We start from the raw sequence: 20478 nt of genomic DNA, 5'->3' as shown, positions 1-20478 counted from the left end.
CAAACAATAATCCATTAAGTGATAAAGCTTACCTGAACCAAAAATATAATAAGAAAATAAAAGTTTGCCACTCTTCTGAATTGTTCAAATAAATTTTTTGGAACAAAATTCCACACAGTATACTATAAAAAAAAAGAAAGAAAAAAGGTATCAATAAATTAATGTCCTAAAATAATATATGCTATATTGATGTAAACATAAGAAAAGTAAAATCAGATTTACTAAATCATCAAATTCATATAGTTTTTTTTCCTGTGTGTGTGTGTGTGTGTGCATGCATGCACATGTGTGGTAATAGGGACTGAACCCAAGGGTACTCTACCACTGAGCTACATCCCAGTGCTTCTTATGTTTTATTTTGAGACTGGGTCTCACTAAGTTGCCCAGGCTGGCCTCAAACTCAAGATTCTCCTGTGTTGGCCCCTTGAGTAGCTTGGATTATAGGTGTGCACCACTGAGTCTACTTTTGTAACTCTAGATGCTATAGAAACTAGTCTCTGGTTTCTAGTTTCAGTAGTTCTTATTATTCTACTTTCCTTTTTCCTCTATTAGTAATTTTAATGCAATTTTCAAAAATTAGATAAATTGGAACTTATAAATTTTGCTATTAAATTGTTGATTTTTTAGAAGTTAGAGAAGGCAGGTCTAAAACAATATTTTAATAATTTATTTTGGACTTTGTTATACAAAATTAAATAATGGTAAACATGAATAAAAGTTGACGTAAATGCTGACACTAGATAACATTTATTTCATTTGGTTCAGTGTCAGAAATAGAAAATGGTCAAATTATTCAGTTATTTTTTTTAGTACAGAATATGGAAAAATTATCTAGTATGTTGAGGAAATAAGAATGTTTCAGATAAATTATTAGTGGGAAAGCCATAAAAAATTTCATAAAGGTGATTGTAAATGATCAAAGTATGTTACATGAGCATACAAACATGTCACAAAGAAACCCATTATTCTGTATAACTAATAAAAATAAAAATTAATAATAAATAAATAATAAAAAGTCTCAAGAAGAGAAATGAAACTGTTACAATGTCAATTTTAAAAAGACAGTAGAGTTTAATGGTCAAGAACTAGATGCTTGGGGCTTAAACTACTGCGGTCCCAATCCTAATTATAACACTCATTAAATAAATAACCTTGGACTTAATCTCTCTCTGTGTCCCACATTTGTTCCTCTATAAAATGAAGATAATAATAATGCACATATCTTACAGGGTTCTTAAAAAGATTAAATCAGCTAATATATGAAGCATGTATAATAGAAAGTGGCTCATCCTAATTGCTACGTGTTTGTTATTAATTTCTCAGTTCATAAGCTCATAATGCTGTTTATAGGGACAGAGTAATATACTAAAGATTTTATTTGCATCATTACACACAACATAACTTTATACATAAAATAGGGAGATAGTTTATTGAACTTTTACTTTACCCTATGTCTATTCTCCCAGTAGAATGTAAGATCCCAGAGACCAGGGACATTATTTTATCTATTTTTGTATCTCAGGTACTTAAGCTACACTTGGCACAAGGTTGGAGATCAAAAATTTTTCAGAATTCGTGAATGAATAAATAAAAATGGTCAAAATAAGTTTTTTCCCCCTCAAATATGATGACTTCAGATAATGAAGCCTTAGTGGTTAAAAATTAGATAAACTGGAACTTATCAATTTTGCTACTAAATTGTTGATTTTTTAGCAATTAGATAAACTGTTTCTTCAAAAATCTTAAATTAATCAATGTGAAATACAGTTGTATTCAAAGATAAAGTAAATGAAAGAACATGAATAATTCAAAGGAAAAGGAAAAAATGAGAAAGAAAATGTTAATGAAGAGGGTCATATTTGATGAGGGCTTTAAACAAGGAACATTCAACAAGTTGAAAACGAAAAGCAATAAATTAATTTAAAATTTTTGAAGAAGCAGTTTATCTAATTTCCTCTGGTGCAATATTACATGCTTTAATTTTTTTTTTTTTTTAGTAACAATTGGGCTATATCCTCAGCCCTTTTTATTTTGAGACAGGATCTCACTAAGTCATTTAGGGCCTTGCTAAGTTGCTGAGGCTGGTCTCAAACCTGTAACCCTCATACCTCAGCCTCACAAGCTGCTGGATTACAGGCATGTGTTACTATACCCAATGAAATTAAATATTTTACAAAGAAGTTTAAATTCAATATAGGGTACTTACTATGGCCAATGAAAGGAAATAAAGCAGATCATGTACCTAAAAATGTGTACAACACTTAATTGATAGGGGAAACAAAGAAGCTTATTATTAAATAGAGGAGGTTAAGAACAAAATATTAACAGTTGTATTCAAAGATGAAGTAAACAAAAGAACATGAATAATTCAAAGGAAAAGGAGAAAATGAGAACAAAAAAGTTAATGATTAAGAGGGTCATATTTGATGGGGGCTTTAAACAAGGAACATTCAACAAGCTGAAAACCAAAAGCAAATAACGGAGAACATTTGAGAAAGACAGGACAGTATGAGAAAAGGAACAGAGGAGGAAAATTCATCATTTTGGGACACAAGATAACACAGTCTGGAAAGAGTTTAAGGAGATAACAGGATAGTAAAAAGACAGTATAAAGAGAATAATCAAGAGTCAGGCTTCACTTACATTCAGGAAAAAAGTAATAGTGTCTACATAAATATCTACATTCTTAAAATTGGGTTCAAAGACATGAATTCTATATTTTAAAAAAATCTACAATCTCCACAAAATTTTACATTTTAAAAGCTGTGGCTAACAGGAAGAAATCTAGCAAAGGTACCTTGGTAGGCAAGTTTGACGTGAGCATGCGTAATAGCAAATAATCTAGTTGGGAAGGAAGTTATGAAAGCAATAATGGCATGTTAAAAAAGAAAGAAGGTAGTAATGACAGTCTTTATCTATGGTGAAAAAATTTTTAAAAAGGCAATCTTAATTTAAACACCTATATTTTTGAAATTGTGGTCAAATTATGAAACAATACTCCTGCTTATGAAATAAGCCACACAGTGGCATTTATATAATCCTAAAAGTTTTCAGGAAGGACAATCAGCTTTCTGTATTGGCAGAAGAGTTTAATGAAGTGGTCCTGTGAACTCCCAGTAGGTAAAAATTAAAAAAAAAATACTTAAGAACTATTTAAAATCCTGAAAAGTGTTTTTAAAATGGAAGAGAGTTTGGAAGGAAAGAAGAAAAAAATGTGAGAAAAAAGAACTAGAAATTTTGGGCTTCGTAGCTTGGAGACACCGTTCAACTTCCACAACTATGGCAGCAAAACAGAAGAGAACCGTGACCTATTCACCAAAATATAAAAATGTGATAGATATTAGAGCTCAGAGCTATAAAGCTAGCTGGAAATGTAAGGGGAAAATACAAGAGAACCAAACAAAGAAAATGACACAAATTCAGGATATAAATGATATAAACCCAGGCTAGCAGCTAAACTGTACACTAGGAAAGCAATAAACTAATACTGACACTTGTACCAACAAACCTGACTTTCAAAAGCATTATGTTAAGTAAAAATAAGTCAGATAAAAAAGATCTAAACTGTATGATTATACTTATATGAAATTCTAGAACAGGCAGGACTATAATTATAGCAAACAGATCAGTGGTTGCTAATGCTAAGGGTAAGGAGGAGGGGGACTGGCTGCAAAGGGGCATGAGTGAACTTTGTGGAGTGATAGCTATATTGCACATTTTGACTGTGGTGGTGCTCACATGGTATACATTTATCAGAAGTTATCGAATTATACACTTAAAACTGATGAATTTTCTTGTATTTAAATAATACTCCAAGTTAAGGAAAATCTTAAAAATTTCAAAGATGTTAATTTCTGACATAATTTACTAAAAACTACGTCATTAGTATAGCGCTCCTCCATCATCACAGATTCTGGTATTTCCTCTTCCTCTTGCTGCTCTAGAGCTATTGTCCAAAATAAAAGACGTCATTAATGGGTATGTCATATATATAAATAATGTGAAGGCAGAAAAAAAGGGGTAGGACAAAGAAACACCTGAACTAAGACAACATCCTTAGGTAAGATGAAATCAGGATTACAGAAAAAATATTAGTCTCTTTGGAAAGGAGGGAAGATGTTTCTTACAGTGTTCTATCAAGCATTAGCTATGATTTAAGAACTTTACACTCAATCTCTATTGACTCTAATCTTCTATAACTGTACTGTTCGATAAGATAGCCTACTAGTCACATATGGCTCTTGACATTTAAATTAAATTAAAAATTCAGTTTTTCAGTTGCACTGGTCACATTCAAGGCCACAACAGCCCTATGTGGCTAATGGCTATCATATTGAACAATGTGGAAAACATTTCCAACATGAGAGAAAAGTCTATTAGACAGCATTCCTGTATAATCTTCAACTTCAAATAAACTAAGACATCTTAAAAATGTCACACAGAAAAATGAAACAAGGAAGAAGAAGAGTAAAGCAGTAGTTTGGTACCATAAAACATTTACAGAAAAGTGATAAGACTGGAGGCAAGCAGGCTTTAAAGTCATATGGAATGGAGTTCAAACTCCAGTCTAGTCACTTACTAGTGTGTAAACAGGGGAAAATTAAATACCCCAGCATAAATTTAAAAGAAAGGTAAAATGAGTATAATAACACTTTGTAAAACAGATTCAATAATAGCTATCTCACAGGGTTGTTTTCAGGATTAAATGATATGAGAAGTAATGAATATACTACCTAGCACATAAATATAAGTATTAGCACCTTAGTTTAATTGAAACTAAAGGTAATTTTTTGGCATGTTGGCTACCTGATTACAGCAACCAGCAACTCCTTTTATTTCATAACTCATCATTTTAATTAAGATAAATCTATTAACCACATTTTATCTTGTAAGGATACAAAATAAACTTGAACATACACAATAAATAATTTTTCAAAATAAAATGCTATGTATCTACAATTTTAATAATAATAAAAGTGTTAATCTTTACCTTAGATGAAATGATCCGGTTATCTATAAATTTCTGAGGTGTATAAAGGCCATTCTGAGGAAACCTGTTGGCTATGTAAATAGTTCTTGTGTCACTTTGATGTGGTGGGTCAAAACCCTAAGACCAAATGAGAAAAAGTAATGTTTGTAGATAAGGTTAGTTGTTATGATACTTCATAAGTTGTTTTATTTAATTGATCAGATTACATATATAATTAAACTGCAGATAGACTCAATCTAATTATTAGAAGAGTTGTTTTTTTTCTTTTGCAAGTAAACAGGTATATTATTTTCAGATATAAATAAAATATACCTTCAGTAATAAAAACAGTTCATATCTTCAAATATACTAATACAAAGAAAAAAATCATATAGGAGACCAATAGAATTATTGGAGGACAAAGCTCCTTTCACTACTGAATTCCTTTTTTTCATTCTGCATATTACTTGTCTTGTCTTCTCTTAGGAGTATTCCTAAGGAATATGGCAGTCCTGTGTAGCAAATATGCATCTACCATGTCCGAGGGCAGAGGAAGGTATTTTTACTTCTTCTACACCAAGATCAATTTGGTTTCAAACAGCTTTGTTCCCAGAGGACTTAGAATGCATCACACACTGTCTTGCTCAGATTCATTCCATCGATTGTTTATTTGTGCCAGTTATAGTATCAAATGACATATTGAAACACCAATATGAATATAATATTCCTTGAGGAACACATATAGTGGCCTCAAATTCAAAAGAAAATCTTGCAAGGTACACTGGTAATAATCTCTACTGAAAAGTTTTCACTGGTGAGAAAAATATCAATATCTTATTCCTATAATACTCTATTCCCTTCCAAAGTTGTAATTCCCTTGACAGATCTTGGGAACCCTCTGACAGACTGAAAGCAATCCCCAACTACACTACCTTTGCTAACGGGCAAATAATTAGAAATTCCTTTGATTTTCTCATTTTTAAAAATAATGCTCAAAAACTATTTACTAGTACTTCAACTAGTACTAAGTTATTAACAGTCAATTATTTGATATCCACAAACTTAAAACGATTGATTTTTAGATATTACTGAAGACTCTAATTCAGTAATCCACTAATCAATCTGGCTGCCATTTAATGCTTAGCATTCTTACATTTCCATTAAGCAGATAGATCTGGGAATTCCCAATTATCTAGAAGGATATTTTGTTTAGTTTATCAGAAATTTAACAGTATTATTTATGGTATTCACCTGCTATTATTCTTGGTTTTAAAATTTTATTTTGTGATCTTAGAAACAGCAAATATGGAACTATGCAAACTAACTACATTTGTATACTCCATAAAATATATGATGTGTAATTTCATTTGTTCATGCTATTTAAAGTCCTATGACTTTCAATCTTGTCTTTATAACACTTTGCATTAGTAATGACCACATTTTGTGGATGTGCATGTGTCATTCATTATATGTCCATTTTCAGAATCAGTTTTTTCAAGGAAAAATTATGATGGCATGCATATTTGTTTTGCTCATACATTTTCTATTAAACATTTCACAATTTTATAAAAAAATGAATAAGTGAGCAAATGAACAAGTAGTTTGAATGTTACCACATTAGTCTACATTTTTATTTTTCAAAAGAGGTTCACAGGAGTTTCTCTACACACAGGCATATTTACTTAACATCCACTTTGTGACCATATTAATATATTCCCCCTCCTTATATTAGTTCCTGCCGTCTTCCTCAGTATCACTCTGCCTTCGGCTCAACACAACAGACTGAGATGGAAACCTGCTGGAGCTAACTAAAATTAATAAAATGCACCTGATATGTTATTACTTTTATCTAACACTAAATTTACAAATCAGCAGGTAAGTTTCTGAGATAAGTTAGAGGAAAAAAGCAGATTTGAGGGCCTGAAATAATATATAAATCTTTAAGAAGATGTCAAAACAACTGAGATTGAGAACCACTAATACAGAATTTTATTTTACTCTTTTTGCTAAAATCAACCAACATTGGAATTTATTAGTCTGTACATCTAAGGCAAGAAAGAAACCAACAAAAAGTACTCAAAATAACAGAGAACTATAGTTATGACTAGAATTTATATATTAACGAGTGTACTTTCCACGTAACCAAGCTCATCATTCCCCATTCATCTCTACTGGATGATATGAATCAGTGATCTTGTGCTGAAATTTTGAACTCCTGAGATTTGTACAATTATTTCAAGAGCATGTATTGAAATACTGCTCCACAAAATTAATTTTAAGTTGAATTGTATTTAAAAAATTTATACAGCAGCTCTACATTCTAAGATACCACAAATTAAATGACAGCTCCAAAAGGAGAATAATGTTTGTCTTATGCATTGATTTTTTTAGTTGTGATTAATTCATATTATCTCATTCAATCATATTATAATCAATGGCATGCAGACTATGTGAATGTATGTGTGTATTTATTACAAACAAAAAACATTTAAATTTGAGATGTTTCTAAATTATAACTAAATATCCCTTATAAAAATTAAACCTATACCTTTCAGTAGCATCTACTCCACAACAAGTTCAACTCATCATGAATTGAGTAAAAAGAAAAAAGCTGTCCAAAAATATAGAAATTGACTTAGCAGGGTCTAAATGGGCCTCAGTTCTGTGAATCCCTGAAATTGTATGCAATTTGCATACATACAAATTTTTCTAATTGTGCATAGGCTTCATTAGATTTTCATGACATAAAGAAATTTAAGACCACTTAACCTAAAATCTTATTTTATAATCAGTCCCCCATCTCCCTACTCCCTATTTAAAATGCCCAAGGAGAATCTTTGTTTCATTAACACCTTTCCCTATTTTAATGTAGTCAAAACAAATATATTATCAAAATTAACAGTAAAACTGGGCTGGGGTTGTGGCTCAGTGGTAGAGCGCTTGCCTAACGTGTGTGAGGCACTGGGTTCGATTCTCAGCACTACATATAAATAAATAAAATAAAGGTCCAGTGACAACTAAAAATTTCTTAAAAAATTAACAGTAAAACTATACAGTTGGTATGAAATTTAGAGTATTTCCAGCACTCATTAACAGGAATTCTCTGGTACTGAGAAACAAACAATCTGGACTCCCTGATCAAGGCTACCTGTACCAGGGTTCAAAAAACTTTGGCATATACTACATTTTCTGCTGGCATCCCAGACTATCCATTTATACCCTCAGCCCCTTAATGCATTCTCCTCTGATATTATTTTATTCTGGGCAAAGAAACTGAGGTAGATTAAAGCTACTGGAGCCACTCCAATTTTAAGTTAAGGTCTGCTAAAGGTAAAAATTATGGGTAGATAGTGGTGACACATAAATTTAAACTATTTTACAACTACCATATTCTTTAAAAAGTGCAAAAGAAATATGTGACTTATTCTTTGCCAACTTGATGAAATCTTAGCAATTTGGGTCTTATTTGCCTAGATATCATTTAATTTCCTATTACCTCTCATATATTTAAGATCAAACCACAACTATTTTCTGGTTTGAATATGGGACAATCAACATGCATATTTACTAACTTAGGAAGTAACTGAATATGCTTAGGAAACAGGGTTGAATTTGAAATTGGAGTTCAGTAAGAACAAGGATGAGGAGTAAAGCCAAGGATAAGTATAAGCAAAAGGAGAAAAAGGGCAGGAGATGGAATTCTCAGGGTCACCATTTAAAATGCACGGGGGAGAAATGGAATAAGCAAAGAAGAAAAATCAGAGTGGAAGGAGAACAAGAATTGTAGTGTGGCAGGAACCCAGGAAGAAAATGCAAAAGAATTATTTCTTATGCTGCAAAGAAAGATAAGAAATGGAAGGAAGGAAGGAAGGGAGGGAGAGAAGGGAATGAATGGGAAGGAAGGAAGAAGGAAGGATGAGGGAGGGAGAGTACTGAAATCATTGGTGGTTTCTGACAGCACAATTCAGGTAAAATTAAAGGGGCTAAAGTCAGACTATAATGAGGTTGGGTGGAGATAGAGAGGGTGGATAAATGGGAATAGCAGTTACTACTGAATAAAAGTTACAAAACCTGGAGACTTTTTCAGTGTTAATCATCATCATACTGAGTTTTGGATTTCACAGACCAGTAAAACTGACAGAGGGTTGCCAACTTCTTATTTTCCCAAACAAGAATATTAAGACAAAAGAAAGCCGGGAACACAAATCCTGACTTATAAGAAAGACTGTTGTTCTCAAAAGCCTGAAAACTTGACTTAGCAGTGTAGACTAAATGTAATGTGATATCCCAGAGGTTTGCAATCAGAAAAAAAGGGTACCTACTAATAAAACCCAATAATTTTGTATCAATATTGGTACTACAAATGTAGCACAGTAACATAAAATGTTAACAGTAAGAAAAATGGATGGGAGAGGAGTGTAATCCCCTGTACTATTTCTTTCTTTTTTAAAAAATATTTTATACCTTTATTTTGTTTACTTTTATGTAGTGCTGAGAATTGAACCCAGTGCCTCACTCATGCTAGGCAAGCAATCTACCACTGAGCCACAATCCAGCCCTGTATTATTTCTTTATAACGTTTCTTTTAATCTAAAACTTCTCTAAAATAAACTTATAGCTTAAAAAAGTAGATACTTTTCAAAAAACAAGGACATCTAAAATTTATGCAAATACACACATTACACTGTGCTAATTTTTCATTTTGCCATAGATCACTGAAAATTTTACTTAATTTAAATGGAACATCATCAGGGAGTCTATGGTCTAGGAGACTACAAACTAAAAACACTAATTAAAAGCATATCTGGTGGGGGCTGGAGTTGTGGCTCAGGGTTTGAGAGCTTGCCTAGCACATGTAAGGCACTGGGTTTGATCCTCAGCACCATGTAAAAATAAATAAATTTTTTTTAAAAAGCATATCTGATTATTTCAGAACTTTGACTTTCGCTTCCCTTAAGTTTCTAAGATGATCATGTTTCTTTTTTCTTTTTTTGAATTCTGACAATATATACTAGGAAAAAATGTTGATCAGCATGGGCACATAAGCACTGCATTAATTTCCTCTGTTCAAGGAATTGCAGCGATCCACAAACTCTGAGAGTCCCTTGCATATATCTAAGTTAAGAAGCCAGTTTCTTTTCTTTCTTTTTTTTTTTAGTTATACATGGGCACAATATCTTTGTTTATTTTTATGCGATGCTGAGGATCGAACCCAGTGCCTCATATATGCGAGGCAAGCGCTCTGTCACTGAGCCACAACCCCAGCCCAAGAAGCCTATTTCTTTACAATATTTAAAGTTGAAAAAGAAAAGATTAGAGAACTATTTTTCTGTCTCCCCATGATAAGGAATCAGTATACTCTTATTATTAGAGTTTTATGTACTTCACGATTTTTTTTTTTTTTTTTTTTTGGTACTAGGGATTGAACGCAGGGGTGCTTAACCACTGAGCTACATCCTCAATCCACTTATTTTTTATTTAGAGACAGGGTCACGATAAGTAGCTGAGAGCCTCATTAAGTTGCTGAAGATGGGTTTGAGCCTTTGATCTTCCTGCCTCAGCTTCCTAGTCTTCTGGGATTATAGACGTGTACCACCACACCAGGTTAACTTGATGTTTTTTAAAGAGCACAATGGAGAACTAAGATAAGCAAGAATATGTGTATCTCTATTTTATAGTTAAGAAGATACAAAAGTGAAGAAACAAGTGGCAATCACAATGTGCACACCCCATGACCCAGCAATTCTACTTCTAGGAGGTATTCCTCTTCAAAAGTTCAAAAATAAAAACAAACAAGAATAGTCACTGCAACGTTTTCTGAATGGGAGTGGGACTAGCAACAATCCACATACCCATTATAAAAAAAGAGCCTCGTCAAAGACTAGCTGAGGCAGGGATTTTTTGATGGTTCAAAATCCTATCCACATGCTGTCACAGTGTAGATGTTCAAGAAAATGTTTAAGCTAATTAATAAACAAATGATAAAAACGGTGTTACTAAAAGGGGATGGAGAATTGAGAAACAGCTTTTGTTAAATGGAAAACTAACACAAAATAGACAAAAATTCCTGCCTTTTGAGATAATCAAGACAAGTAAATTATGGAGTATGCAAAATAGTGAAAAAATGCTAAGAGAAATAAAGTGGGGAATGGTGATGGGGAAGTACAGGGGGTTATAACCTAATTTGCAACACCCACAAAAGGCTTCACTACTGATAAGGTAAAATTAGAATAAAAACTTGAAGGGAATGAAGGGGCCAGATACTTGGAGAAAGAAATTCCAGGTAGAGAGGGAGCAAGAAGGACAAAAATCCTGAGAATTAAGTGTGCCTGGAACATCTGAATTGTACCATAAAGTAGAGTAAAGAGCCGGGAAGATGAGAAGTGGTCTGGGGGAAGATGGGAGAATACAGATCAAGCCAAGATTTTGGCTTTTATTCTGAACATGAAGGAAAGGCAAGCCCTTGGAAGGTTTTCAGCAGAGGAATTACATGATCTAATGTGTTTAATAAGATGACTCTGGCTCCTATATTTGAAACAGCAGGGACAGAAGGAGAGAACAATGAGGTAAACTAGGAAGCTCTGCAATAATCTGGGTAACAGGTTAAGTATAGTTTGTGTAGTGAGTGGCAGAGGAAGGTGAGAGAAAGGGTTCTGTATGTATTGTTTTTAAGCAGCAACAAAGAGGGAAACATAATTTATTCCCCCCCAACTTAAAACTATCCCCATTCATTCTTTTGTTATAAGCAAAGCACTTTAATTAACAAATAAAATTATAAAACATTTATAGTGTATAACATTATTGTTTTGAAGCAAAGCACTTTTTGGATTCACGTGCTCTATCTATGATTTCTTCTGCTCAGATATGTAATCATAATGAAAAAAATTCGACCTTTTTTTTGATACCAGGGATTGAACTCAGGGGTACTTGATCACTGAGCCACATCCCCAGCCCTATTTTGTATTTATTTAGAGACAGGGTCTCACTGAGTTGCTTAGTGCCTCGAAGTTGCTGAGGCTGGCTTTGAATTTGCGATTCTCCTGTCTCAGCCTCCCAAGCCACTGGGATTACAGGTGTGCATCACCGCCCAACATACAGTATTCGACTTTTAAAGAAGTTGGCTGCTTAGAAGGAAGAAGTAAAGGAGAAAGGGAATGCATGAGCTATATGAGGTCCCTTAAAACAAAAGGAGTTCTTAACTTCCGGAGATTAAAAAAAAATTTATGGGTGAAATTATATCTGGGATGTGCTTCAAAATCATTCAAGGGAATAAGGATAGTCAGTGGGGAAAACAGATAAAACAAGATTAACCATGAGACCACAATTACTGATGTTGGGTAAGGGATAAAGGGGGATCATCATACTATTTTCTCTACTTTTGTATATGCTTGAAAATTTCCACAATAAAAGGTTTAAAGAAAATAAAAATAAGCTGTATCAGGTATACTGGCTTCACATAATAAGCATCATCAATAAAGACACATCTCTTTTTGTTCTTAACTTCTGCAAAATATAGGGGAATAACTGAATGGAAGATACCTGTGCATATCCTAGTTTCCCCCCTTTCCTGGGGGTACTCTACTTCCAATTAAAATGTGGAGACAAACAGGGTTTAATTAATACTTTTAAATTTAACATTCAATTGAAATTTTGGATTACCTACTAGTTTGAAAGAGAAACAATATGATTTTTTCCCCAATAAGTTAAATTTTTTCCCTGTGATACTGGGGATTGAATCCAGGGGTACTATACCACTGAACTAGACCTTTTTTATTTTTCATTTTGAGGCAGGGTCTCACTAAGTTGCTGAGGCTGGCCTTGAATTTGCAATCTTCCCTTCTCAGCCTCTGGAGCAGCTGGGATTACAGGTGTGCACCATCATGCCCAGCTACATAAATTGATTTTTAATGTTAACTAGGATAGACTATATGTTACAAATTTGGAAAGAATTTGGCAAAAAAAATTGGCTCAATTGCTACAAATCAAAAATATTTGAAAAAAGAAACTGTACCAATCATGTACATTTTCAAGTGGTTATTCCCTAAACAATATACTACAATAACTATTTATACAGTATTTATGTTGTAATAGGTATTTTAACTAATCTAGAGATGCACAGGCTATATGCAAATATTACACCATTTTATAGAAGGAATTGAGCATCTGCAGATTTTTTGGTCCTGGAACCAATCCCCTCATGATAATAAGGGATAATTTGATAAAGGGGCTAAAAGCATGCAATGGAGGAAGGATAGCATCTTCAACAAATGGTGTTGGGAAAACTGGAAATCCATATGCAACAAAATGAAACTGAATCCCTTTCTCTCGCCATGCACAAAAGTTAACTCAAAATGGATCAAGGAGCTTGATATCAAATCAGAGACTCTGCGTCTGATAGAAGAAAAAGTTGGCTCCGATCTACAGATTGTGGGGTCGGGCTCCAAATTCCTTAATAGGACACCCATAGCACAAGAGTTAATAACAAGAATCAACAAATGGGACTTACTTAAACTAAAAAGTTTTTTCTCAGCAAGAGAAACAATAAGAGAGGTAAATAGGGAGCCTACATTCTGGGAACAAATTTTTACTCCTCACACTTCAGATAGAGCCCTAATATCCAGAGTATACAAAGAACTCAAAAAATTAGACAATAAGATAACAAATAACCCAATCAACAAATGGGCCAAGGACCTGAACAGACACTTCTCAGAGGAGGACATACAATCAATCAACAAGTACATGAAAAAATGCTCACCATCTCTAGCAGTCAGAGAAATGCAAATCAAAACCACCCTAAGATACCATCTCACTCCAGTAAGATTGGCAGCCACTATGAAGTCAAACAACAACAAGTGCTGGCGAGGATGTGGAGAAAAGGGTACTCTTGTACATTGCTGGTGGGACTGCAAATTGGTGCGGCCAATTTGGAAAGCAGTTTGGAGATTCCTGGGAAAGCTGGGAATGGAACCACCGTTTGACCCTGCTATTGCCCTTCTCAGACTATTCCCTGAAGACCTTAAAAGAGCATGCTACAGGGATACTGCCACATCGATGTTCATAGCAGCACAATTCACAATAGCTAGACTGTGGAACCAACCCAGATGCCCTTCAATAGATGAATGGATAAAAAAAAATGTGGCATCTATACACAATGGAGTACTATGCAGCAATAAAAAATGACAAAATCATGGAATTTGCAGGGAAATGGATGGCACTAGAGCAGATTATGCTTAGTGAAGCTAGCCAATCCCTAAAAAACAAATACCAAATGTCTTCTTTGATATAATGAGAGCAACTATGAACAGAGCAGGGAGGAAGAGCAGGAAGAAAAGATTAACATTAAACAGAGACATGAGATGGGAGGGAAAGGGAGAGAAAAGGGAAATTGCATGGAAATGAAGGGAGACCCTCATTGCTATACAAAATTACATATAAGAGGTTGTGAGGGGAATAGGAAAATAAACAAGGAGAGAAATGAATTACAGTAGATGGGGTAGAGAGAGAAGATGTGAGGGAAGGGGAGGGGGGATAGTAGGGGATAGGAAAGGTAGCAGAATACAACAATTACTAATAGGGCATTATGTAAAATTGTGGATGTAACCGACGTGATTCTGCAATCTGCATTTGGGGTAAAATTGGGAGTTCATAACCCATTTCAATCTAATGTACGAAATATGATATGTCAAGAGCTTTGTAATGTTGTGAACAACCAATAAAAAAATAATAAAATTTAAAAAAAATGATAATAAGGGATAACTAACTATATCATATACTGGATAAGGAAAGAAGAAAATAAAAAAATTAAACTATACAGATTATTCTAAGCAAGCTAGTCACAGCATGAAAATTTAGTGTCCCAGCAATCTCCTAAGAGTCAGACAGTTCCCTCACAGCCATTTCCAAGCGAGAAGAAGCAACAAAAATTCAATGCATGCCTCATTTGCAAGACTGGGGAAAGTTTACTGACTCCATTACAACCACACACACAGAATTATTAAAATGCAAATATATGTATTTCTAACCAGAACTACTGGCATAAAAATAAATCTCTTAGTATTTCCCATATAAAAATCTTAGGAAGATTACCCGTTTGTTATACTAAATTTTATAATAGAAGAACTTCAGGAAAAAACAAAGAATCCCTTAGAATAAAATCTAACATGCCTATGAGTTCAAATATCAAGAGTTCAGTTTTAATATTTTGAAAGAAATATGCATTTCTGGTAAAACAAAAAAATAGGCTAATCATGAATATTATCTTATTTAGAATGATTAACACTCAACTTCAGAAATAAACTGAAGAACAGCATGGTTAGATGCTGTCTAGAACCCCACTACAGCCAGAAGCAATTCTTCCCTTGTGTAGACCAGAACTTCTATACACATTGGTTAGTATATCAGGCAGCCTGTAGTCTCTTGAATATAACGAGACCAACACTCTAGAAATAGAAAACTTACAGGAAAAAAGCATTGGTGAAATCAGAAAGTCCTTAGAAGTGAAAACTTTCTTGAATTTGCCTATGAAAGAGATTACATATAATCACCACAATCTAAAACAGTGCTGTTCAAATATGTAATTTCCTTAGTTTCAACTTTTAAAACAGGTAAAATAAGTAACATTAATCTAGTAATACATTTTATTTAGCCATATTTGTATATATATATAACCCAGTATAATTTCAACATGTAGTCACAAAATTACGAATGAGCTTAGATCTTTTCCCCCTCAATCTAAATCTTCAAAATCTCACATGTACTTTACACTTCTAATACATTTCAATTCGAAGTAGGAATATTTCTAGTCTTCAATAGTCGTATGTGACTACCACATTGGACAGCATAGGTCTAAAAAATATTAATGACAATAACAGTAATTCATAAGGTTCTTTGGAGGATCTGGAACAAGGTCTCTACTTTAGTGCTGCTAGAAATATGTGGTTGCTCTACTGCTTTACTACTCCTCCCCCCAGTAAATAAAAAACTGAGTATTTAAGAACATATGTCTAGGGGCTGGGGTTGTGGCTCAGTGGTAGAATGCTTGCCTAGAATGCATGAGGCACTGGGTTCAATCCCCGGCACCAAATAATAATAGAAACAAATAAAATAAAGGTATTGTGTCCATCTACAACTAAAAAAAAGAATATACGTCTGACCACTGAAATAAAAAAGCATATGTTCAAAGAACTATGTTCTTAAACATTCATTCTTGAGGTTAAAATAGTCGTTATTCATTACCTGGGAGAGAGACAAAGTATAATAATTCCAAACTGATGTTGAATTAAACTCATTCAATTTTATTGAACCAGCATTTGGTGGGTGAATACTTACAAGGACCCAGCTCCTCCTTGGGTGCAAGGATATAGAGACAAGTAATATACAGTCCTTGTCCTAAGATATTTATAGTCTAGTCTAGTAAATGAGACCTCTCCACTTAATGTGCTATACAGAAACACAAGCTCACTTTTAATGGCATACAGGAGCACTAATAAACATCTAACATGAGTCACACATGCAAGACACATACATACTTTAAAATTTTCTAGTAACTATATTTTATAAAAAGAAAAGGAAACATAAAATCATAACAAGATATTTTACATTTCCATACTGTTTTTAAAACCCAATGTTTATTTTATACTTAAAGATGATCTCAATTTGAATTAACCACATTGCAAGTGTACCAGATGGCACTGTTATTCAGAATAGACTTTTTTTTTTTAACTAAAAAGATTTTGGCAGTTATAGGTACAGGGCAAAGAAAATAGCAGAGGGAGGATTGAACATATTTACAGGTTAAAAGAAAAGAGAAACAACAAATATTCTAATGGTAATTAATGGAGAGCAGATGAAAGAATAGGATCAAAAGCACAAGGGGAATGACTTACTTGTAGAAGAGAAGGACCATACCTTCCTTTGTGACAGGTGGACAAGGGACGAATTAAACATAGGTATAAATGAGTATGGTGAATGTGAGGGGCAAAAGAACAGAAAGTGAGGGAGTTTTCTTTAAGAGCTCCCATTTTTCCCAGTGAAGCAAAAACAATCTTATCAGGCTCCTTCCAATATAAATCTAAAGGGACTACATTTATGAAAAAAGTGGAGAAACAGTTATCCTAATATGACATATTAAACTGTGCTTTTGCATTGTTAGTTATTTTCTAGTTTTCTTCTAGTCAATCTTGAATTTTGTCACTTTATGTCTAAACCCAGAAATAACAGAGTTCATTCTTTTATTCACATGTTCATCATTTATTCAGCAAACACATACTCAATGCCTATAGTACGACAAATGTAAGGTACTAAGCAGAGTGTGTACCATGTGTACCTCCAGTGTTTAGTGCATTAGACTACCTACACACACTAAGTATTATGAATACACAGTGTTATACTCCCCTATAAAGAAATATTATGTGTCAACTAAAATAAATGTTGACAAAAGCCTTCATTTAAAAGTCTACATCAGAGCTTTCCAAAAGAATTTTCTGATAATGAAAATATTCTGCTCTGAACTGACTGATATAGTGGCCAATAGTTACATGAATTCACATCTTAATTTTAACATCCACATGTGGTCAATAGCTACCATACATCTCTAAATAGTAGAATTCAGTGGGTAGCTAATGGTATTGCCATTATTACAATCAAGGTCCTGTCAACTGTAAGAGGAGTTATACACTATGCTACTGAAAATGTGTATACTATATGAATAATATAAACTTTACCAGAAAGACACAGTGAGAAAATTTTTTAGCCTAAAATAATTTGAATATTGTGAACCAAAAACAGAGAACAAAAGAGAAAGAAAAAGGAATTTTAAAAAAAAGTCTTTTCCTTCTCTACTTTCCCAAGGAAAATACTAACTTTATATCAACCTTTGATTTTTCCGTGATGTCAAATATTAAAAATATTTTGTATTTAGAAGTAACTGGAGCATAGGAGTTGTTTCTGTAATTTTTTTTTAAGTGAGACAGTATAAGTAGCTGAAAATCAGGATTCATATAATGAATAAAGTGTGCTTGTAACTCCTTGTGATTTTTAATTTCCCCAAATTTGTTTCATTTTTTTAAACTTTAAAATAAACCTAACGCTAAAGTACATGGTGACTCAACCCATTGAGCTAATGGAAGTATAACCTAGACTTTGAATTGAACAATTCTTGCTTGATGTAGTAACTAATTCTAGTTATTACCGAATAGCTAGAATAGCTGTTTGTGACTGGGATAGTAAAATATACTTTCATTACTCTGTGTATTCACTGCCTTGAATGTATAATTTAAGTGACTACACAAACTTAATCACAGATACAAAGCCCAACACTGGCACAGGTCTGATTACATACTTAGAAGATCTGATAACTTAAAAGTAAAACCAGTAAGGTGAGCAACTAAATGTCAGTGATAGCATTTTTTTTTAAATGCACAGCAACTTGTTCAACTTGTTAACCATTCCAGTAAGACAGCTGCCTTATAAATTAACCACAGAACTTCTGATTCTTTCTTTTAGTTGTTTTCATTTGAAGCCATTTTTTTCCAAACGTTACCAGATTTTCTATCTTAAAGATGAGCATGGTTATAAAACCAGGATTATTTTCAGGCTAACAAAAATTCCTATCGCTGAAAAATCTACTAGTAAAAGCATTAAGAGAATCACTTTAGAACAATCTTCCTGCCATACAAACTCATCATCAGGTAATGATTTTAAATCAAACCTCATATACATGAACACTTGGCAAATCAAAAGCACGAGATCACATCTGTAATAATTAACTACTAGAGTCAAATTACTGTGCTACAGCTTACTGCAACAAAGGCAAAGAATTATAGCAATATGCTATTATAATGACATCATTAGGTTAGTTTCCTAATAAAGCATATCATCTGGAGTACCTGAATTTATAGCTAGCTAAAAATAAAGAGCCAACATTTGTACTAGGGAGTGAGTGGCGGCAGTTCTTAAGTTTTATTTATAAGCTTTTTTTTTTTTTTTTTTGAGAATGATACCCATTGAAAATGATGTAACCGAAGGTTGACTAAAAAACACCATACTTAGTCTTAACATAAAAATGTTGTTCTAGAACAGGGAAAACAAGATGTTTTAGTCCCACAAAAACAGTTTCTGCTTCATTAAGGTTTACCACTGCCTTTAAAACTAGTAAACAAAAACAATGAAATGTAGAAGCATTTAATCAGTGAGATTTAGAATGAACAGTAGCAAGCCTCATCACACAGATAAGGTATTAGGTATTAAGATTCTTCAGCCTGTTTACTTCCCCCCTCCCTCTGTCTTTACCGAGGCACTTCCTGCTGATGGTTTTGGTTATTGTTTTTCATTTCTTCCTCGTGTAGAGTTTTGCTCAAGACGCTTTGCAATGCTGGTTTTCTGGCTACAAATTCTTTTAGCTTTTGTTTATCATGAAAGATTTTTATTTCGTCGTTGTATCTGAAGCTTAATTTTGCTGGATACAGAATTCTTGGTTGGTCACATGGAAATGAAGGGAGACCCTCATTGTTATACAAAATTACATATAAGAGGTTGTGAGGGGAATGGGATAACAAACATGGAGGGAAATGAATTACAGTAGATGGGGTAGAGAGAGAAGATGGGAGGGGAGGGGAGGGGGGATAGTAGAGGATAGGAAAGGTAGCAGAATACAACAGTCACTAATATGGCAGTATGTAAAAATGTGATGTGTAACCGATGTGATTCTGCAATCTGTATTTGGGGTAAAAATGGGAGTTCATAACCCACTTGATTCTAATGTATGAAATATGATATGTCAAGAGCTTTGTAATGTTGTGAACAACCAAAAAAAAAAAAGAAAAAAAGATTCTTCAGCCTGAAGTAATTTCTGTCCTAATTGTCACCGTTGCCTTAGTAGTGTATTTTTTGGACTGCAGTTGCCAGAAGACAGGAAAGATTTTTTTCTCTGAATAAATTCTGGGAAAGGTGGTGCTTTTTAAAAGATGCCTAAAGTCACCCTTTCCTAAGATTTCTTTCTTTCTTTTTTCTTTTCCTCCAGATGCTCTAGTAATACTGAAAGTTAAATACACCTTTCGTTCAAACAGCCCCTTAAGTACAATCGGATTAAAAAAAAAAAAGGTATGGTTTAAAAGTTTCGCTTGGGGTGGGGGGAGGACAAGGTAGGACGGAAACTAGTTCTTCAAAACTACGGTACATCTTTCTCGAAACTAGATGGGGAATTGGAATACTCTTTCCTTCATTTAGGCCTTAGGTAAAAATTTCTTTCGTCCAGAGGTAGGAGATAGGTATCCTCCTCCTTGTCAATCAACGCAACAGTAAGTAAATCCTGACCCCCGGTGCCAAGCGGGGGCTGAAGGCAAGTCCTTCCCGGCTCTTCACCCAAACCTGTTCTAAATTGCTACAGACAAGACACCCAAGCCCCTTTCCTCTCCCCAAGACCACCTCGCGTCCGGCGCCCTAGCAGGCTCCTCAGGGGGCACCCCCACTCCGCTGGAGACCCTCATCTTCTGACCGCGACCGTTCAGGAG

At 33.9% G+C, this 20478-nt stretch overlaps 1 protein-coding gene across 3 annotated transcripts in view; it reads right to left on the bottom strand.

Moving 5' to 3' along the window:
- Nucleotides 1–20478, bottom strand: part of ATP11B (ATPase phospholipid transporting 11B (putative)) — a 117420-nt gene that overhangs the window by 96431 nt on the left and 511 nt on the right. For all 3 annotated transcript variants that reach the window (XM_081300917.1, XM_081300916.1, XM_081300918.1), the window contains exons 2-3: nucleotides 4991–5107; nucleotides 33–122 (exon numbers count right to left, since the gene is read on the bottom strand). In XM_081300917.1, the coding sequence (XP_081157043.1) occupies nucleotides 33–122; nucleotides 4991–5107 (207 nt within the window). The remainder of the gene's footprint in view (nucleotides 1–32; nucleotides 123–4990; nucleotides 5108–20478) is intronic.

This window comes from Spermophilus citellus, assembly GCF_964194105.1.
Source record: "Spermophilus citellus genome assembly, chromosome: 7".
Taxonomy (NCBI): domain Eukaryota; kingdom Metazoa; phylum Chordata; class Mammalia; order Rodentia; family Sciuridae; genus Spermophilus; species Spermophilus citellus.
This window is presented reverse-complemented; position numbering and strand designations above follow the sequence as displayed.